Source organism: Anoplopoma fimbria, chromosome 1, assembly GCF_027596085.1.
Source record: "Anoplopoma fimbria isolate UVic2021 breed Golden Eagle Sablefish chromosome 1, Afim_UVic_2022, whole genome shotgun sequence".
In the NCBI taxonomy this organism is placed as follows: Eukaryota; Metazoa; Chordata; class Actinopteri; order Perciformes; family Anoplopomatidae; genus Anoplopoma; species Anoplopoma fimbria.
The window spans coordinates 12,537,233-12,554,454 of NC_072449.1; the positions used below are offsets into that span (position 1 = coordinate 12,537,233).

The following is a 17,222-nucleotide window of genomic DNA, read 5'->3' on the forward strand; positions in this document are numbered from 1 at the left end:
GTCCACATTTAACTGTCCTGTTTTGATGCACTGTTGCATCAGTTGCCTTAACTTTTATTAAGTTATTTTGTATAACTCCTCTTCTGTTGACTTTAAATAATTGAAGTGGCTGTGGGGCAGACACAGTCTCTATAGGGTTTTGGGTGGGTAACTGCTCCAAAGGAAGCGCAGAGAGGTGTGAAAGACTGCGACTCTGCTTCTGCTTCCTGGTCTGAACTCTGGGTCATGGATTAGGTCCACTAATGAACTGGGTCAGATTTCTAGAGATGAGATCCGCTCCATCCAAAGTAGGATGGATGCCGTCTCTCCTAATCAGACCAGGTTTTCCCCAGAAAGTATGCCAATTGTCTACGAAGCCCACATTGTTTGCAGGACACCATCTCGACAGCCAGCGGCGGAATGATGACATGCGGCTATACATCTCATCATTGACCAGATTAGGGAGAGGGCCAGAGAATACTACGGAGTCCGACATCGTCTTTGCGTACGAACACACCGATTCCACGTTCAATTTAGTGACCTCCGAGCGACGTAATCGGGTGTCATTACCGCCGACGTGAATAACAATCGTACGGTATTTACGTTTAGCCTTAGCCAGCAGTTTCAAATGGGATTCTATGTCGCCCGCTCTGGCCCCGGGGATGCAGTCAACTATGGCCCCTGTCTTCGCTAACTTCACGTTTCTCAGAATGGAGCTGCCGATCACCAGAGCTGGTTTCTCAGCGGGTGTGTCGCTGAGCGGGGAAAACCGGTTAGAAACGTGAAGCGGTTGGTGGTGCCCCGTGTGCTTCGACATAGAACTATGCTTCCTTCGGACAGTCACCCAGCCTCCCGGCTGCTCGGGGGTTGCCGGGGGACGGCTAGCAGGAGCTAAGTCTGGTTGGCCCGCACCGACTACGGGAGTGGGCTGGCTAACTGCAGTAGCTAACGACTGAGCTTCAATGGTGCGGAACCGGGCCTCTAACTCACTGAGCCTCGCCTCCAACCTAACAAACAAACTACATTTGTTACATGTACCCTTATCAGTAAAGGAGGCAGAGGCATGGCTAAACATGAGACACACTGAGCAGGAGGGAGGAGGAGAGAGAGCAGGAGAGAGAGAAGGAGAGAGGAGAGCCATCGCTAGCTGCTAAGCTAAATGAGGCTAGCTAGCGTTAGCAGAACTGAACAACGTGTAAACTGTTGGTTTAAGCGAAAAGTCGCTGAATTAAGATGTGATATGAGTGTTCAAATGTTTTAAGTGTAAAACAGGTAATTAGCCGCTATAATAAAGAATGTCACACAATTCACTAGTTTTCGCTGGAGCTGCGAAAAGTACGCTATCAACTACGCTGAGAACCGGAAGTGAGGCAACACGCTTACCGCAGTACGTCAGCACGTAATCAGCAGCCAGCAAGTCCTCTGACGGAAGAAGAGGACTTGGTTTTCAAATGAGTTATAATTTAATTTAGGTCGGCCTGTGCCTCGAGGAATATGAGTATTAATATGACTTGGAGGAGTTGATTAATTTTGGCTAACATATTCTTCATGACACAGCCAGGTTTCAGTAAGACAAAATAAATCAATATGATTATCTGATATTGAATAATTTACTAGTACAGCCTTAGATGACAGTGATCTGATATTTAAGTCCACATTTAATAGTCCTGTTTTGTTGCACTGTTGCGTTGGTTGCCGTCACTTTTATTAGGTTATTATTTATAACTCCTCTTCTGTTGACTTTTGATTTAAATAATTGTGGCCGTGGGGCAGACACGATCTCTATAGGGTTTTGGGTGGGTAACTGGGTGGGTAACTGCTCTAATGGAAGTGCAGAGAAGTGTGAAAGACTGCAACTCTGCTTCCTGGTCTGAACTCTGGGTTGTCATGGATTAGGTCCACTAATAAACTGGGTCAGATTTCAAGATATGAGATATGCTCCATCCAAAGTGGGATGAATGCCGTCTCTCCTAATCAGACCAGGTTTTCCCCAGAAAGTTTGCCAATTGTCTATGAAGCCCACATTGTTTGCTGGACACCACCTCGACAGCCAGCGGCGGAATGGTGACATGCGGCTATACATCTCATCATTGATCAAGTTAGGGAGAGGGCCAGAGAATACTACGGAGTCCGACATTGTCTTTGCGTATGAACACACCGATTCCACATTAACTTTAGTGAACTCCGAGCGACGTAATCGGGTGTCATTACCGCCGACGTGAATAACAATCTTACTGTATTTACATTTACCCTTAGCCAGCAGTTTTAAGGGGGATTTAATGTCGCCCGCTCTGGCCCCGGGGATGCAAGTAACTATGGCCCTTGTCTTCGCTAACTTCACGTTTCTCCGAATGGATCACCAATAACCAGAGTTGGTTTCTCAGCAGGTGTGTTGCCGAGTGGTGAGAACCGGTTAGAAATGTTAAGTGGTATGTGGTGACCCGTGTGCTTCAACATAGAGTTATGCTTCCTTAGGTCAGTCACCCAGCCTCCCGACTGCTTGGGGGTTGCTTGGGGACGGCTAGCAGAAGCTAGGTCTGGTCGGCCCGCACCGGCTACGGGGGTGGGCTGGCTAACTACAGTAGCCAACGACTGAGCTTCAATGGTCGTGTTTCTAACTGACTGAGCCTCGCCTCCAACCTAGCAAATAAACTACAATTATTACATATACCCTTATCAGTGAGCAAGAGAGAGCAGGAGAGAGGGAAGCCATCGCTAGCTGCTAAGCTAAATGAGGGTAGCTAACGTTAGCAGAACTGAACAACGTGTAAACAGCTGTTGGTTGCTGAATTAGGATGGGAGCTATGAGTGTTCAAAGTTTAAATGTAAAGCAGGTAATTAGCCGCTATAATAAAGAATATCACACAATTGACTAGTTTTCGCTGGAGCTGCGAAAAGTATGCTATCAGATATGCTGGTAACAGGAAGTGAGGCAATACGCTTACCGTAGCACGTCAGATCCACCAGATCACCTGTAACATTGCGATTTGTAACATGAAATAATTTCTCCTTTTAGGCATTTTGGCATAATTTCACTTAAAATAACAAATACAATATTTTTAACCCATGCATGAACGTGCGGGAGCGATGCAGCACTTCTTTTAAAAAGGGCCCCCTTCTAAAATTGTTGTCATTTGAAACAAGAACAAAATTATCACTTTGTAACTTTGAGGTATCCTTGTATTAAATTGTATAAACGTGTGTCACCCTCTAACGAGGTTCTCCCTAATGTGGGCCATGCAACAATTGTGAGAGTTCTAACCTTGGACCATCAACATAAGCACTTGTGTTGGCATACTTTCACAATAAGCAACCCTGAGTGCCTTCATGGAAGATTGCAACCATATCTCTTACAAAAGTGTTTCACCATCACTCTGGCAGATTACCAAAGAGAAACCATCACACGTAAGCTCACAATTGTGTGTGTATGTTGGGGGAAAAAATTATCATCAACCCTCCAGTCATGAGCTCAGAAACACATCTGCTACACCTGCATCACCAGTCTCATTTACAATGCTTTGTGTGTGGGGCTATTTTGCAATATCCTCCCCATGCATATCTTTACAACCAATGTGTTTACAAGAGCACAGCCTTTTTCATAGATAGCCTCTCCCTTTTGCTGTCAGTGCAGCAGATTTAACTTTTTTAGATTTAATTTTTTTTTTACACATTTTATTTCAGATGTCAAGAGAAACTTGGGGGGTGCCATCATCGGGAGTACTGGAGGGACTTTGTGCACCTACCTTACATAGCCAGTCCATGCAATCCAATGTAAGCCATTTGGCCTGATAATGTACTACACAATTGTCTAGCGCTACATGACTCAGGTGTTATACGATCTTTTGTAAAGCATCAGATTCTGTGACCAAATTAGGAAAATCAGTCATGTGTTTGTGTCTTGTTGTGTTTAGGGCATAGATTAGAGTACAAAAGGTGTGCTGAGATATCACAACTTTTATTGTGGTTCTCTTACATATAAAGCCAATTTCTACACATCAAACTCAAGTGGGTTTTTGAAGGCTGATACAGCTTTTGATTCATCTCGGGTAGTGGCATTCCACTCCAATGACAGCAGTCTGGCTCCTCGTTATGTGATTTCTGCCAGACACTTTGGGGTTGTAGACCAGTGTAAATGCATAAATGAAGGTATTCTCTGTCATCTAAGAAAAGGAGAACAACTGATTGACATTTCTTGTATAAAAGTGTAATATCAATGCATTATATGAATAAAAACCTCACCACTAGTGTGCTGCCACAGCTGTGTAGCTCATATTCAAAGATCAGCACATGAGACAAGTTGTCGATCTCAGTGGCTGAACAACCACCAAGTGTAACATCCCCTGGCTTTATCAGCTTGCCGAGGCCCAGCAAATCCTGGCTTGCTTCAACCTGGATCCTGCTTTCCCCACACCTCACAGCAACACGGTTGGCCGTCGCTGATTGCCGCAGTATAAATTTGACAGGGATCTTTGGCTCTGAATCCACAGGATTTTCTGGAAACCTCCAGGACAGTGGTTCGAATACTTGCTGGATTTGCTTTGCCTGGAGAATGTTATCTTGTTGAGTAGACTCCATGGAGTGCTCTCTCTCAGGTTCTGCTTCTTGCTTGACTTCAACCTCAACCCCCCAGTAGTTTGGCTCTCTTATACTGATGAATCGAGCGTCACTTAACCTGACACACGCAAGCACAAAACCAAATGCAATAAGCTGCCTGAACCCCATTGTTGCAAACACAGAATTTTCTATGCAGCTTTCTCAAGCATGGCCACTGCAAGCAGACAAAGGAAGTGACGCCTCCCTTTGATTAGCTGGACCCCTGTGCACATGTGTAGATCTCAAAGCTGCACATGCCTTACTAATTAGAGACAGGAGACACCAATAGTCACAATAGTAGAGACATAAAATAGAAAATAATATAATACAAAACTTTATCATTTGATAAAAATGAAACAATGAATGAATCAAGTTGTTAAAGTAACTAAGTACAGTTATTTAAGAACTGTTGACATATTGAGATGTTTTTATATTGCTTTGTACTGCATTTTAAGACACGTATTATGTGAGGGTGAAAAATGTAATAGCATTTTCATAATTTTACTACTTTATACATCATGTTTTGACATTTAGATTTTGTTTTTATGAGTACATTTGCTCAACTACAGAGTGAAGTTGCTTGCAAAACCTCTCTGGAACAATTTCAGCACAGTGCTGAACCGATGGCTCCAGGATCTGGGGCTGTTCTGGAAGCACAAGTGGCTCCAACACCAGAGTGAACAGAAAATGGATGATCAGTGATATGTGTCCTTTTCCTGGTGTTCAGACACCTGTAGCATCTGCAAAAGCACTGGAAGTGACATTCTGCCTTGAGGTATAGACCCCTGTCATTGACACAAATAACATGTCATTCACACAGTTAATTAGAGCAGAGCCAATCAGGACCAAATGAAATTCAGGTAATATGTGTCCATGCAAATTACTGGCATGACAGACCTGTTTTGTCACTTGCTGTTGGCTTAAGAACAAGGCCCCACGGGCCTCAGATTTAAATTGTGGCGCAGTACTGGTGGTCTGCTTATCAGGTGTTTTGTTAGCTTTTGATCATCAAACCCTAACTGACTTATGAAATGACGTTCTGTAGTACCAGTCAGTACAGATCATTACTGATTGGACCTTTAGTATTTGCACCAAAAGTAGAGCTGCAAATATAAGAAACTAAAAATACAGTGTGTTACTGTTGAAGTCATGAACTGATGTCTCTAATTGATTTAATGTCCAGGCCTGGTCAACAATCTGAGTCCACTGCAGTTATGTAATATCTATTTAGGCCTCCAGGAACATAAACTGTACAGCAGAAGTGAGCCCTCTAGAGTTGAGTCAGGATGCTGAGATGGCAGCTGTTTCCTTTTACTAGCTCACAATTAAGTGATATTAAGTGATAAAATTGACAGAGCTTGGCAGAGCATTTCAGAGGAACAGGGAGAGCCTACGGCTAATGGGGCACTAACTTAAATCACTTAAAAGGCCTTGAGTGCATTTTGCCAAAACTACGATAATATTTGTCATGATTATGATGGTTATAACTGTAATTTGGGATGCTGTAATTGCATAGACAGTGTCTTCGAACAACATCTACACTTTTGTCTTTGACTGTATACAAATCTGCATCTTCACTTCTTAAGGTCAGTGTAATTCTGGACTGAGAGCATACTTCTTTAGATTTCTCTTTTAACTTGATAGAAAAGTCCTTTATTTTAGTCACCATATTCCTCTTCTTTAGTTCTCTGCTGCCATCTAGAAGCCATGCACTTTTGCTTATTTTATACTGAGTAGACAACCAACTGCTTGAACATAAACATATCTGCACTGCACTGCGCTGTATTTCACCATATTTCATGGTTTTAGATAACAAAATAAATGACGGTTCTGGGCTACTGTAGAAACCTGCTGGTGTAAAATGGTGGACTCTGGGAAGTGGACCCGCTCCCTATGTAGATATAAAAAGCTAATTCTATGTTAAAAAATTGTAGGTTCTATATTATTTTAGTTTTAGAATAGAATGACCTGCACTGCAATGGTTATGAGACATTTTTTCCTTTTGGTAGCCAAACCATGTACTCTTTGTTCCGGTAGTATGTATCCTGACATGTAGCTCTTTCTCACAATGCCATGTAAACACATTATATATATATATATTTATTATATATGCAGAGTATAGATATTGAAAGAGTAAGGCTAAACTATTGTGATACAAAGAATACATCCAAGCCATTAACTTAACGGAATACACACATTCTCCCTAGATGAAGCAGTTATATTCTAAGCTTGTTAAAATACAAATTCACACAGTCTTTGATTTCTTCACAGCTGTCCTTCCTGCATTTCCCACATTTGGGAGTTTCAACTGTGTTATTTTCAGCCTGAATGATATAACAGTTTTCTCTTGGTTTTCAAAATATGCCGCACTGCTGACAGCAAACTTGTCCATGTTTGTGATTGGTCATATGCTGCAAACACACCCCTTTTTGTGAACGTGCTCACAGCCAGATTGTGTAACACTGGGTTGATTTACTGTGGTTTATAATCAGCTTCATAGGACCAATTAGCTGGACCACGGCTGTTATGACAAGTTAAGCTAGACACCGAGAAGATATCCAGGGTATGTTGAACTTACTGCGTAGTACAGGCCCCTAGAGGACATTTGCAATCTACTGAGTGCACTATTCTAGTCATTTCTGTTGTCAGTTCTCTGCAGTAAGCTAAATTCCATAGGTGACATTTTATGGTCACTTTCGGAATGACTATAAAAGTAAGAACTTTGCTTTTAGGGAGACCAAGGTGGGTTTTTGAGACACTTGTAATGTAAGCTGAAATTAACAGATGTGTTGTTGTTTCCAAGGGATTGTGGATAAGCCTTGTTGTTTCCAAGGGATTGTGGTGCTGCTTCCTGCAGCAACACCAGGTTAGGAAATAGGTTTCACACTGTCGGGGAGTCTTTATTACTACCTGGATATTGTTGACCAAATTTCTCCACCAAGATCATTGTTTTCAAGTGTTTTCCTTCTATAACTTCCATTAACTATAGCTGTTGTCCAGTTTACTTTTTATGGGAGACAGCTGTTGATTCATAAAAAAGCTTTATTCCAAAAATGTTTACTGGTGTGATTTAATTTATTTCTCCTCTTAAGCTAAAAATCTTAGGCAACACAACTGAGACTCTCAAATGAGTATATCTAATTGTTATTATTTTTTTCCTTATGTTTTAGTTCTTGAAGGAACTTTTCATTATTTGATCTGGAAGGAATCTCCACCTTATCAAAAACAGATGACATGACTGTTCTGTCCGTCTGTTTTGCAAGACATAAGAACTTTGAATCTTGCACACTAGATCTCTATATTGCTGCTCTGCCAGTTCTGCCTCTTATTCCTGTCTTGTGTTCCTGACCACTTGACTACTGCAGCCTGCCCCAACGTGTTGAAGACTTGATTCAGCACCTATAAAGAGTAGAAAATAATTTAAAATGGAAATAATTTTTAAGACTGGCAAAGATGATAGAAAGACCCTGACAACGTCAAAGGGGCTGAAAAGATTATTCAGTGTCCCGCTGAAAGAGAATGAGGTGGATATGAAGAAAACGTTGAAGCCGAACCTTCAAGAAGGAGTCACCATGTCCGAAGATACCAGGGAAAGCGAACAAACTGCCATCAGAGTGCGAGCTGAAATAATATGATCTAAACCAAACAAACTACTATGTGTCATCCAACAAGATCCTAAATGCTGAGATGCCTGCAGACAAACTGCAGCCACTTCATACAGCTTAACTCTCATCTGCCAATAAGAACCGTAAGTTGAAAAATTACATTTACAGATGTGAATGAGTTTGATGTTACTAGGCCTTAATAAATTACACGTCAGTCAATAAAGTAATTCGAGGTAATAAGTTAAACTCAGAAAGATACTAGACTAAAATAGAAATGAATAACAATAATCAATAAGTTTTAGCTCTAAAGTAGGATATCCCTTAAAATAGAATAATAAGAGACTGCTTTATAATCTTTCCTGGTTCGTCTTAAACTTACAACTGCTGAATGGTGCATTTATCTTTTGAACAAAATTTAATTCATAGACGTTAATCAAATAACAAATTTTATTGATGAACAATAATCAATGATATTAGTCATTGTTTCTACCAGTCACATGTAATCCCTTTAATTCACACATGCTTCATCTTTATTCATTTTACAAATTTCTTCAATTATTTTCTGTTTAGTATTTTGGGGTGTAGTAAAAAGATCAATTAATATTTTCTTTACAAAGAACTTGATCATTTGATATGCGTATATTTGAAATTATAAGTCACTGTACACTAGGCCAAGAACTCTGTAGCAACCCTGAGACTGAGACATATTGATAAATATCAAATTCTGATATTTTCAGTTTTTCCAAAAATTGGTGGCGTCTGAAATTTAATTAAAATGTTAAATTATGCTGTTTAAGTTAATCAAGCCATCACTCCCCAATCTCCTTTTTTCACAAATTCATTGGTTTATGATTCATAATTGAGTTATAATTTCATAGTTAATTAATTATGAATAATTATATCTGCTAAAAGAAATAACACTACAAATATCGGAATACAAAAAAAGGATTCAAAGTGTGTTCAGATGTGTTCTTTACATAGAAATTGTTGCAGCAGGCACTCATTCTTCTTTGGATAGATATTACAGAGGAAAGTTGCAGTTTCTCTAGTTATAAAAGCCTCTCCAGTACCAGCAGGTACAGTTGAGGCCTGAAGCTATGAGCAGGATGACTAGCAGGGTGATGAACAGGCCAAAGCCGATAATGGTGGCAGTAACAGCCCAGATGAACGTCCTCCTGGACAAATCGATCATCGGTGACCTGAGGGCCATTTGCACCCTACGCGCCCGCCGGCGGTCCTGAGGAGGGTAGCGGGCCAGGTTAACATTCTCCATCCGCAGAGAGCGGACCAGGCATGCCTTCTGGTGGCTCAGCTGGTCAAAGGTGTGCTTACCATGGTAGTGGCCCATACCACTCTGACCTGGAAGGGACAGAGAGAGGTCTGCAGTCATGTCTTTTTTCCAGTTTCCTCTGTCCAACTGATCTTATCAATGCTATGGTATGGACAGGTGCTTTTTCCTTAATAACTGATGGTGTTGCTCAGTGTACTGTTAGACCTGAAATCTGGCTCTGCTCTACTTGTGCATCAGATAATAAATGTAGCCTTAAAGCTGCTAATTTTCATATGGCCAATGGGTCAAATGAGTGTATATCATGAAAGGCGACACAGATAATTATCACCAACACTGTAGTTTACCTCAACCTAAGAGAGCTTTGTAGTGTTTTCATTATCTCCGCCAGGAAATTATGTGGCATGTAGTGATTGTGGTCATTTAAGTGTGTGTGTGCCTGAGTGCATGCCTGTGCCTCTCTAAATCTGTCTGTCTGTATGTGCACAGCTAATTTCGCAATATATTGGACACATCAGTCTTACATTTTTTGTGCATATTTATGACTTTATGCTCAAAGACTTCTCATTGTTGCAGTGATTCACACTTAAAAAAAACAAAAAAAACCACAACATTTTATTGAATGTTTTATACCATGGACAGTAAATAGAAGTTCCTCTCTTGATGTTCACAACTGATCTCATAGTAGAAGACAAACTGAAGCAAGCCGTGACAACAACGGAGCGGGTCTTCTTATGTCAGTAGAGGAGAGCTAGTTAGCTGCTAGCAGCCTGCGGTGTGTTTGACTTTTACAGAACTAACAGCTTACCGAATTTAAAACCAGCAGGACTGATACTTTTTGTTCAGATTAAGTGCTAAACAGTCAACATGAAGAGTTACACAGTTAAGCTGTACAGAGCTGCTTGCAGACAGCTTCTTTAGATTAAAATGAGAACATATCTACATGAGACTGAAAAACACCTCTAATACATTTGAGGTCTGGCTGGGGGGGTTAGACAATTGAGACTTGTATTCATTCAAACAAACATTACAGCAGTGGTTGTTGCAGACACACCTGGTGGAGAACTGCATTCTACTGAGTGCACTTTTATAGTTTAGCTCATAGATTTGTATTTACAGCCTGCAACTTTACTGTTTGGTTCAGTCTCACTGATCTCATATTAGTGTTGTTTCTAGAAGCAGGCAGGTGCTTTGAATGAAAAATCACTGATAAACAAACTGTAATTTACCTGCGCTAAAGAATCTTTTTTCTCAGGCATTCGAGCTAAAAGGAAAGTCAATATTGGATATTTTTCTGCTTGACACAAACAAGACAGTGAATGATTGATATGAATGATAATGATACTTTCTGTCTTTCTTTATTGCTAGCTTGTGAGCAATAACAACTTTTTATGATAATGTGGTTGTGTTTACATTTATTTTCCAAACACCTGAAACAGCCAGGAGAAAAACAACTTCATAAAATGATGACATCGTGGTAGATGTGTACCTTTCGGAATGTTTTGAGGTTCTTCTGCAATGTAGTGTCAGCTTTTAAGTGCACAGGGTGGCATTAATAAATAACTTGTTTTATCTGACCAAAAGTTAAAAGCAAAAAAGATTGCAATGATAAAAAACAATAAATCCTCACACTGGAGAAGAACCAAGCAGGTCATCATTTTTGCTTGGAAAATGACATATAGACCAGTGTGTAGGACACAGATATGATATAATATGCCATGTGCCATGAGCAGAGGGGTAGTCAGTTGGTTGCAAGATTCCACTAAATCCTTCACACGGCTCCTTTAAATGGTGAATCGATTAAAAACACTACTGATTAATTCCTGTTGATGGACTAATTCATTCATTCTCAATATTCAGGTTCTCTTGTAAAAAATGTTGGTAGATATACCCCTCTGTTACCCCTCCCTTCCAAGCGTGACGAGAACTACGGTGGCCTTCAGGTAGGGATAGTTATCTTGAGGATTGTATTACTACTAACAGTCGTACTTAATATAATGTTATAATTATTATTATTATTATTATACTTTTGATACTCAGTTCTTTCTCTTGACTAAAGAATTGCTTTTAAAAACATAGATAATTAAAAAAAAATCAGTACAGGATTATAATTAATTTATATTTTAGATATCAGTTTGTTTCTAGAGCAGCAACAGTAATTTTAACAACAGCAAAGTAACTATATAAATAGTCATCATTCCTCCTTTCCTCTGTCCTCCAGGCTGCTTTGCCTCAGCCAGCAGGGAGCTAAAAGCTAAACTGTTTTTGTTTTAGCTTGCTTGTAAATAAAATGCTTTTGGCTGTTTGTGTAAACATAGTGGAGGTCGACAGAGCCAATTGAATGAAATTTCTCTTTTGTTAACTTGTTAATGCTTGTTGAACAGATGTATTGATAAATCATTGGCTTTTTACTGGCAAATGTTTTATTGCATGTCATAAGTAACAAGCCTAGATATTTTGAACTCGAGAAATCTTCACTTCAACTGGATTACTTTGCTGTCTCCAACGTGGTTTCTCTGACTCTGCTCTGTATGCTGATTTAGTTCTGTGTTTGTTTTTTCCATCTATGTATACAGTCCAATGGCCCCGTAACAAGTTAATTAAGCCATGCGCAGACATCATGATGAAGTCCACCTAGCTAAACATACAGACAATAATGCACTTTGAGGCAGTCTTACCGACACCACCAAATGGGAGTGAGCTGAGTGTGTAGTGCATCATAACATCATTGACCGTCACTCCTCCACTTGTGGTCTCCTCAATCATCCTTTTTGTTGCCTTCCAGAGACAGCAGGAGAAGAAACGAAAAAAAAACCCATAAAGAACATTAAACATTATAACCTGCTTTAAATCTCCTCACTCCTGCTGTTTCCTCTTACCTTCTTATCAGAGCAGAAGATGTAGAGTGCCAGAGGTTTTTCTCTCTCGTTGATGAAGCGGATGGCGTCATCCATGTCACTCACAGTCACTATAGGCAGCAAGGGGCCGAAAATCTCCTCCTGCATCAGCCTGGAGTGAGGGGGCACGTCCTTTAGCACTGTTGGGGCTGCATGTACATGAACAACGTTTATTAACCAAAAATATTGATTTAAACACTGACTTATTCATAACCTCACTGTATCTTCCTACCAATGTAGCGCTGTGAGGCATCACTCTGTCCTCCCACTACAGGGGTGTAACCCTCCATCAGACCCATGACTCTATTGAAATGACGCTGGTTGATGATTCGACCGTAGTCCGGTGAGCATTTGGGATCAGCGCCATAAAATTCCTTCAATGAATCAAAAGATATTTAGAAAAACTGTGTTGTTTGATTTTGATTTAGATGTTACCTTAGACAGGTTTAAGGGATGGTACCAGTAGAGTTTGTCGGATGCATTCCACCACTCGGCCCTGGATGCAGGATTCACACAGGATGAAGTCTGGAGCAATGCAGGTCTGACCGCAGTTGACAAACTTTCCCCATGTTATACGACTGCACACCAACAGTAATGGAAGAATAAATTGTCAAAGATCACTTTCATTTACACTCTACGTAAAGAACAATGCATGTGATAGTGTTTTATGGCTTTGAGGAAGTCATAACAAGGCACATTTATGCATATGTAGCCTATGCAAAAAGAATAAAACCGTTACCAGCGTACTGCTTTGTTAGACCATCCAAAGTTTAAGGACAATTACAGTGGTGTGTTACGTCCTCTTAAAACACAAATGTGAATACATTTGCATTGTTTTCAACCCTTTTCCAAACCACCATGTAGGTACTACAATTTTCTACTTGCAACTGCTTTCCATGTGTTCCCTAAAATTAAAAAAAAGAACTTTCTGAGACTTAAGAACTTGCTTGAGCTACATGAACTATCACAGTGCTTTTGAGAAATGTGCTTCGTAATCTATTCCATGACACTCTGGCATCTTATTTGACCACCAAAAATGATCGCAGTGGTAATAAAACTCAGAAGATGTACAAACAAATTTTATTTGATTGGCTTGTGTATTTTGGGTGCAAAAAATAAGCTTTGTACTAAATAACTTTCCTCTAATATTAGATGTAGGAGCTAAAACGAACAAAAATAATAGTAACAAATTATTCAATGACAAAGTCTTTGAATAATTTGTTTCAAGTCTCTCAATAACTTTTGTTATAGCATACTGAAATGAATAGAAACAAATACCTGCCAATAAGGTAAATCAATAATTCATAAAAAACATTTCTTGTTATATTTGTTGAGATTCTCTTTACATCCCGACAGCAATCAATAAATCAACAGCTCTCTCAAAGAAAAGACAGAAATCTGGTATCTGTTACAGTCCCGCGAAATGACTGGACGAGCCATCTCCCTGTCTACATACCTACCTGCCTTTCTGCCTGCCTGCGAGCACTCACCACAGTCTTCCAACAGCTGTTAGCTTGACAGATGTGAGTACTAACAATAGCCAGGTTATTTGTTTAGCTTCATAATGATATATGATATGTTATGATAAATTTGGGGGAGTGGCCGTGGAAGGAGGCCGGAAGGGACAGTCTGGCGGTGTTGCTGTCCTGGTGACATTTTCTTGCAAGATTATGCAACTTTACATACACTTTAGCAGGACTGCAGAGAAAGAAGCAGTAGCAGTTAAATCAGCTGCCTTTTTGTTCAAAGTGCTTAACCTCCACAGGTCATCAAGTAAACATTGCTGTATTCTTAGCAGAACACATGAGGCCAAATTATGTTATGTAATTGTGTGTGACCACTAGTGAAATGGACTACTTTGATGAGTGGCATGTTACCGGCAGGCAATTCTGATGTCACAGTCCTTGTCGATGTAGCAGGGGCTCTTCCCTCCCAGCTCTAGGGTCACTGGGGTGAGGTGGCGAGCCGCAGCCTCCATAACTAGTTTACCGACAGTGCTGCTGCCTGTGTAGAAGACGTGGTCAAATCTGAGCCTGAGCAGCTCCTGTGTCTCTGACACTCCACCTGTTACAACGGGGTACAGATCCTGGAAATAAACAGCAAAGTTTTATTTTTCATATTTCTTCATCTTTAAATATGGAACTATGAGGAAACTACCTTCGTTTTTTTAAATGTCTGGAACGTTCCTGAGAGATTTAAAATTATGTTAGCTCTTAGGTAAAATGAGTCCCTGCTGATAGAGGGAGTCCTCTCATACAGTGGCCACTTGGCCAAAGTCAAACATATCTGAAATGCAATGTACATTATTCCATCAACAATAGAAGCCGTTGTTCAGACCTTGTCCAGATAGCGAGGCAGCAGGGCCCGTAGGAGGAGGGACGAGTATTCGCTGAGCTCTGACGGCTTCACTACTGCTGCGTTGCCTGTAGAGAGAGAACACAGGTTTCTTTGAATGGAATGAGATCAGTGAGTGACGGAGAGCACACAAGTAGGAGACTTGCCTTTCCTTTTTCCCCTTCCATAATGCTCATAGACAACTCATCTGAAATGACTTTCTTGCCAGTCAATAATGAAAATTGTGTGTAAATGTGGGTGTTTGAGTATTTTATCATGTGACTGGGGTCCTTTGCTGTGGGGAAGTGGAAAAGAGGTGTTTCCTTTTCTTGAATTAAACTTGTACTGCAAATACAAGTTTGACGAACATGCATTTTTAAAGACATTAACTTATATATTCATAGGTGTTTAACTGTTATTATTATCTTATCTGTTGTCCAAATTGTCCCTTAAAGGAGCAGTGTGTAGGACTAAGTGATATCTAGTAATGAACACCCCTCCACCCACCCCTCCCTCTCCTGGTGTGTTGGAAAACTATGGTGCCTTCAGGTAACGTAATATCATAAAAAGTATCTTTCTGGAGCCAGTGTTTGGTTTGTCCGTTCTACTGGCTACTGTAGCAACATGGCAGTGCAACATGACTTTGTGAGTAGCACCCACTCCATATGTAGATATGAAGGGCACATTATAAGCTAACAAAAACAAAACCATTCCTAGACTGCGGTAATTATAGAATAATGAAAAAACAATAATGAATATTATAATCCATGTATGCCATTAAATAACCCTAAATCCCTGAACATGAATTGTAATATAGGCCACCTGTATGACACGTGGAACTTTTTTTAAATTATTATTATGATGCAGAACAAAGGGATGAAGCAGATGACTTTTGATTGCTTTTATCTTTTCTTTTTTAAATTCCTACCGCATAGGGAATCATCATTTTGGGGTTTTTTTCAGACTGGCAGTGTGAACAAAATAAGATTTCAGGATAATTCTTTACACTGGCAATGGAGGTGTACATGGCTACTTTTAAGTAAGCTATAAAGAAGTATTGAAGGGCTGGTTTTAGTATGGCTACTCACCAGCAGCAATAGCTCCAACCAGGGGCAAGAGTGTGAGAGCCCAAGGGTAGTTCCAAGCCCCGATGATGAGCACCACTCCCAGAGGCTCCGGCTGGATATAAACCTCATCTGAAATGGTGAGGATATTCCTCTCGACCGGTCGTGGAGCTGCCCACTCTGTCAGTTTCGCTAAAGCCAGCTTGATCTCATTCTCAATGCCAATCAGCTCCAAGAGCGGTGTGTCGTACTGGCTCTGTAGGAAATCCAACCACTCTGATTAATCATTTATCCTGTGTCAGGAACAAATCCATGTGAAATAACCTGGTAACTTTAAATTCAAATTTTCCTCCCCATATTTATTCAAGCAGACTAGCACTCTGCATCATTGCACTTTTATCTACATTTCATTGTCGTTGTTTTTTGTGTTTTTGTGTTTTTATGTTCATATGTATACTTGTGCATTTTATATTTTATGTGTACATAATAGTAAAATGTTTATTCTTTGTTATTCTAGGATATCCTTGTTTTTTGTTTATTTGTCTGTTTCGGTGTACTACTGATCGTAAAAAAACAGAGTCAAATTCCTTGTAGGCATACGCTAACATGGCCAATAATGCTGATTCTGATTTTGATATTATTATTGTTACAATAAATGTTACACGCAACGGAGAGCTGTGTCTCCACTCACCCTGTTGATGTCCTGCTTAAGAGCAGTGGATATCTCAGCCTCTTTCTCAGTGATCATCCTCTGCAGTGCGCAAAGCTGTTGCAATCTGAACTCCAGAGGCCGAGTCCTGCCGCTCAGGAAGGCCTCCTTGGCCCGCTGCACTGCCTGCCTCTCCATAGATGGCTTGAGGACAACACAGAGCCTCTGAAACTGCAGACACAAAAGTAAGCGGCAGGCTTGTCCGTTTGAAACATATTCTTAATGAGCTATCAAAATGTCCTGATATAACTTTTATTTTCTGCACAATCTAGTAAAGACTGGCCAAAGCGTTTTTGGAGCCTTGAGCAAAGACTTGACTGCCTCCCTTCCTCACCATACATTTAATAAACTATAGAGTGCTGCAGGAATTAGTCCTAAAACCCCAAAATGAGTTAGCATTTTTGCACACCTCAAAGTCACCTCAAAGAGTGTTTTAAAATGGGTTTTTGGTTAGATGCCTGAAACATGGTCTTTGGTCTTGCTCTACAACATGGAATACGTCAGTAAATATCCCTCCCGTGAATTTTGAAGATTGATTGTATTGCTGAACATGTGTTTGTATGCTACAGAGATTGTTTTCTGCAATAATCCACAGGGAAAAATCCCTTTGGCTATTTGTTGAAGAAACCAAAGCAATACTAACTTGGCCCACTAAAATATGTCATCCCTGTGGCACTCTATAAGGTCACCTACAAAAGAACATTAATGAGCACTTTACTTGAATCTAGTTATGAGTGATGATAAGTGCAAAGT

At 40.3% G+C, this 17,222-nt stretch overlaps 2 protein-coding genes across 2 annotated transcripts; both read right to left on the bottom strand.

Moving 5' to 3' along the window:
* Nucleotides 1–3,945: 3,945 nt before the first annotated feature.
* On the bottom strand, nucleotides 3,946–4,800 carry LOC129095922 (zona pellucida sperm-binding protein 3-like). Its single transcript, XM_054604538.1, has 2 exons — nucleotides 4,219–4,800; nucleotides 3,946–4,139 (listed from the first exon to the last, which is right to left on the bottom strand). Exons 1-2 carry the CDS (start codon nucleotides 4,699–4,701, stop codon nucleotides 4,017–4,019), a joined length of 606 nt encoding a protein of 201 aa, XP_054460513.1. The 5' UTR covers nucleotides 4,702–4,800; the 3' UTR covers nucleotides 3,946–4,016.
* Nucleotides 4,801–9,222: 4,422 nt separating this feature from the next.
* Nucleotides 9,223–16,613, bottom strand: aldh3a1 (aldehyde dehydrogenase 3 family, member A1). The gene is made up of 9 exons (XM_054601202.1): nucleotides 16,452–16,613; nucleotides 15,785–16,016; nucleotides 14,700–14,785; nucleotides 14,240–14,448; nucleotides 12,823–12,940; nucleotides 12,595–12,736; nucleotides 12,345–12,511; nucleotides 12,144–12,243; nucleotides 9,223–9,536 (listed from the first exon to the last, which is right to left on the bottom strand). Exons 1-9 carry the CDS (start codon nucleotides 16,605–16,607, stop codon nucleotides 9,223–9,225), a joined length of 1,524 nt encoding a protein of 507 aa, XP_054457177.1. The 5' UTR covers nucleotides 16,608–16,613.
* Nucleotides 16,614–17,222: the final 609 nt, after the last annotated feature.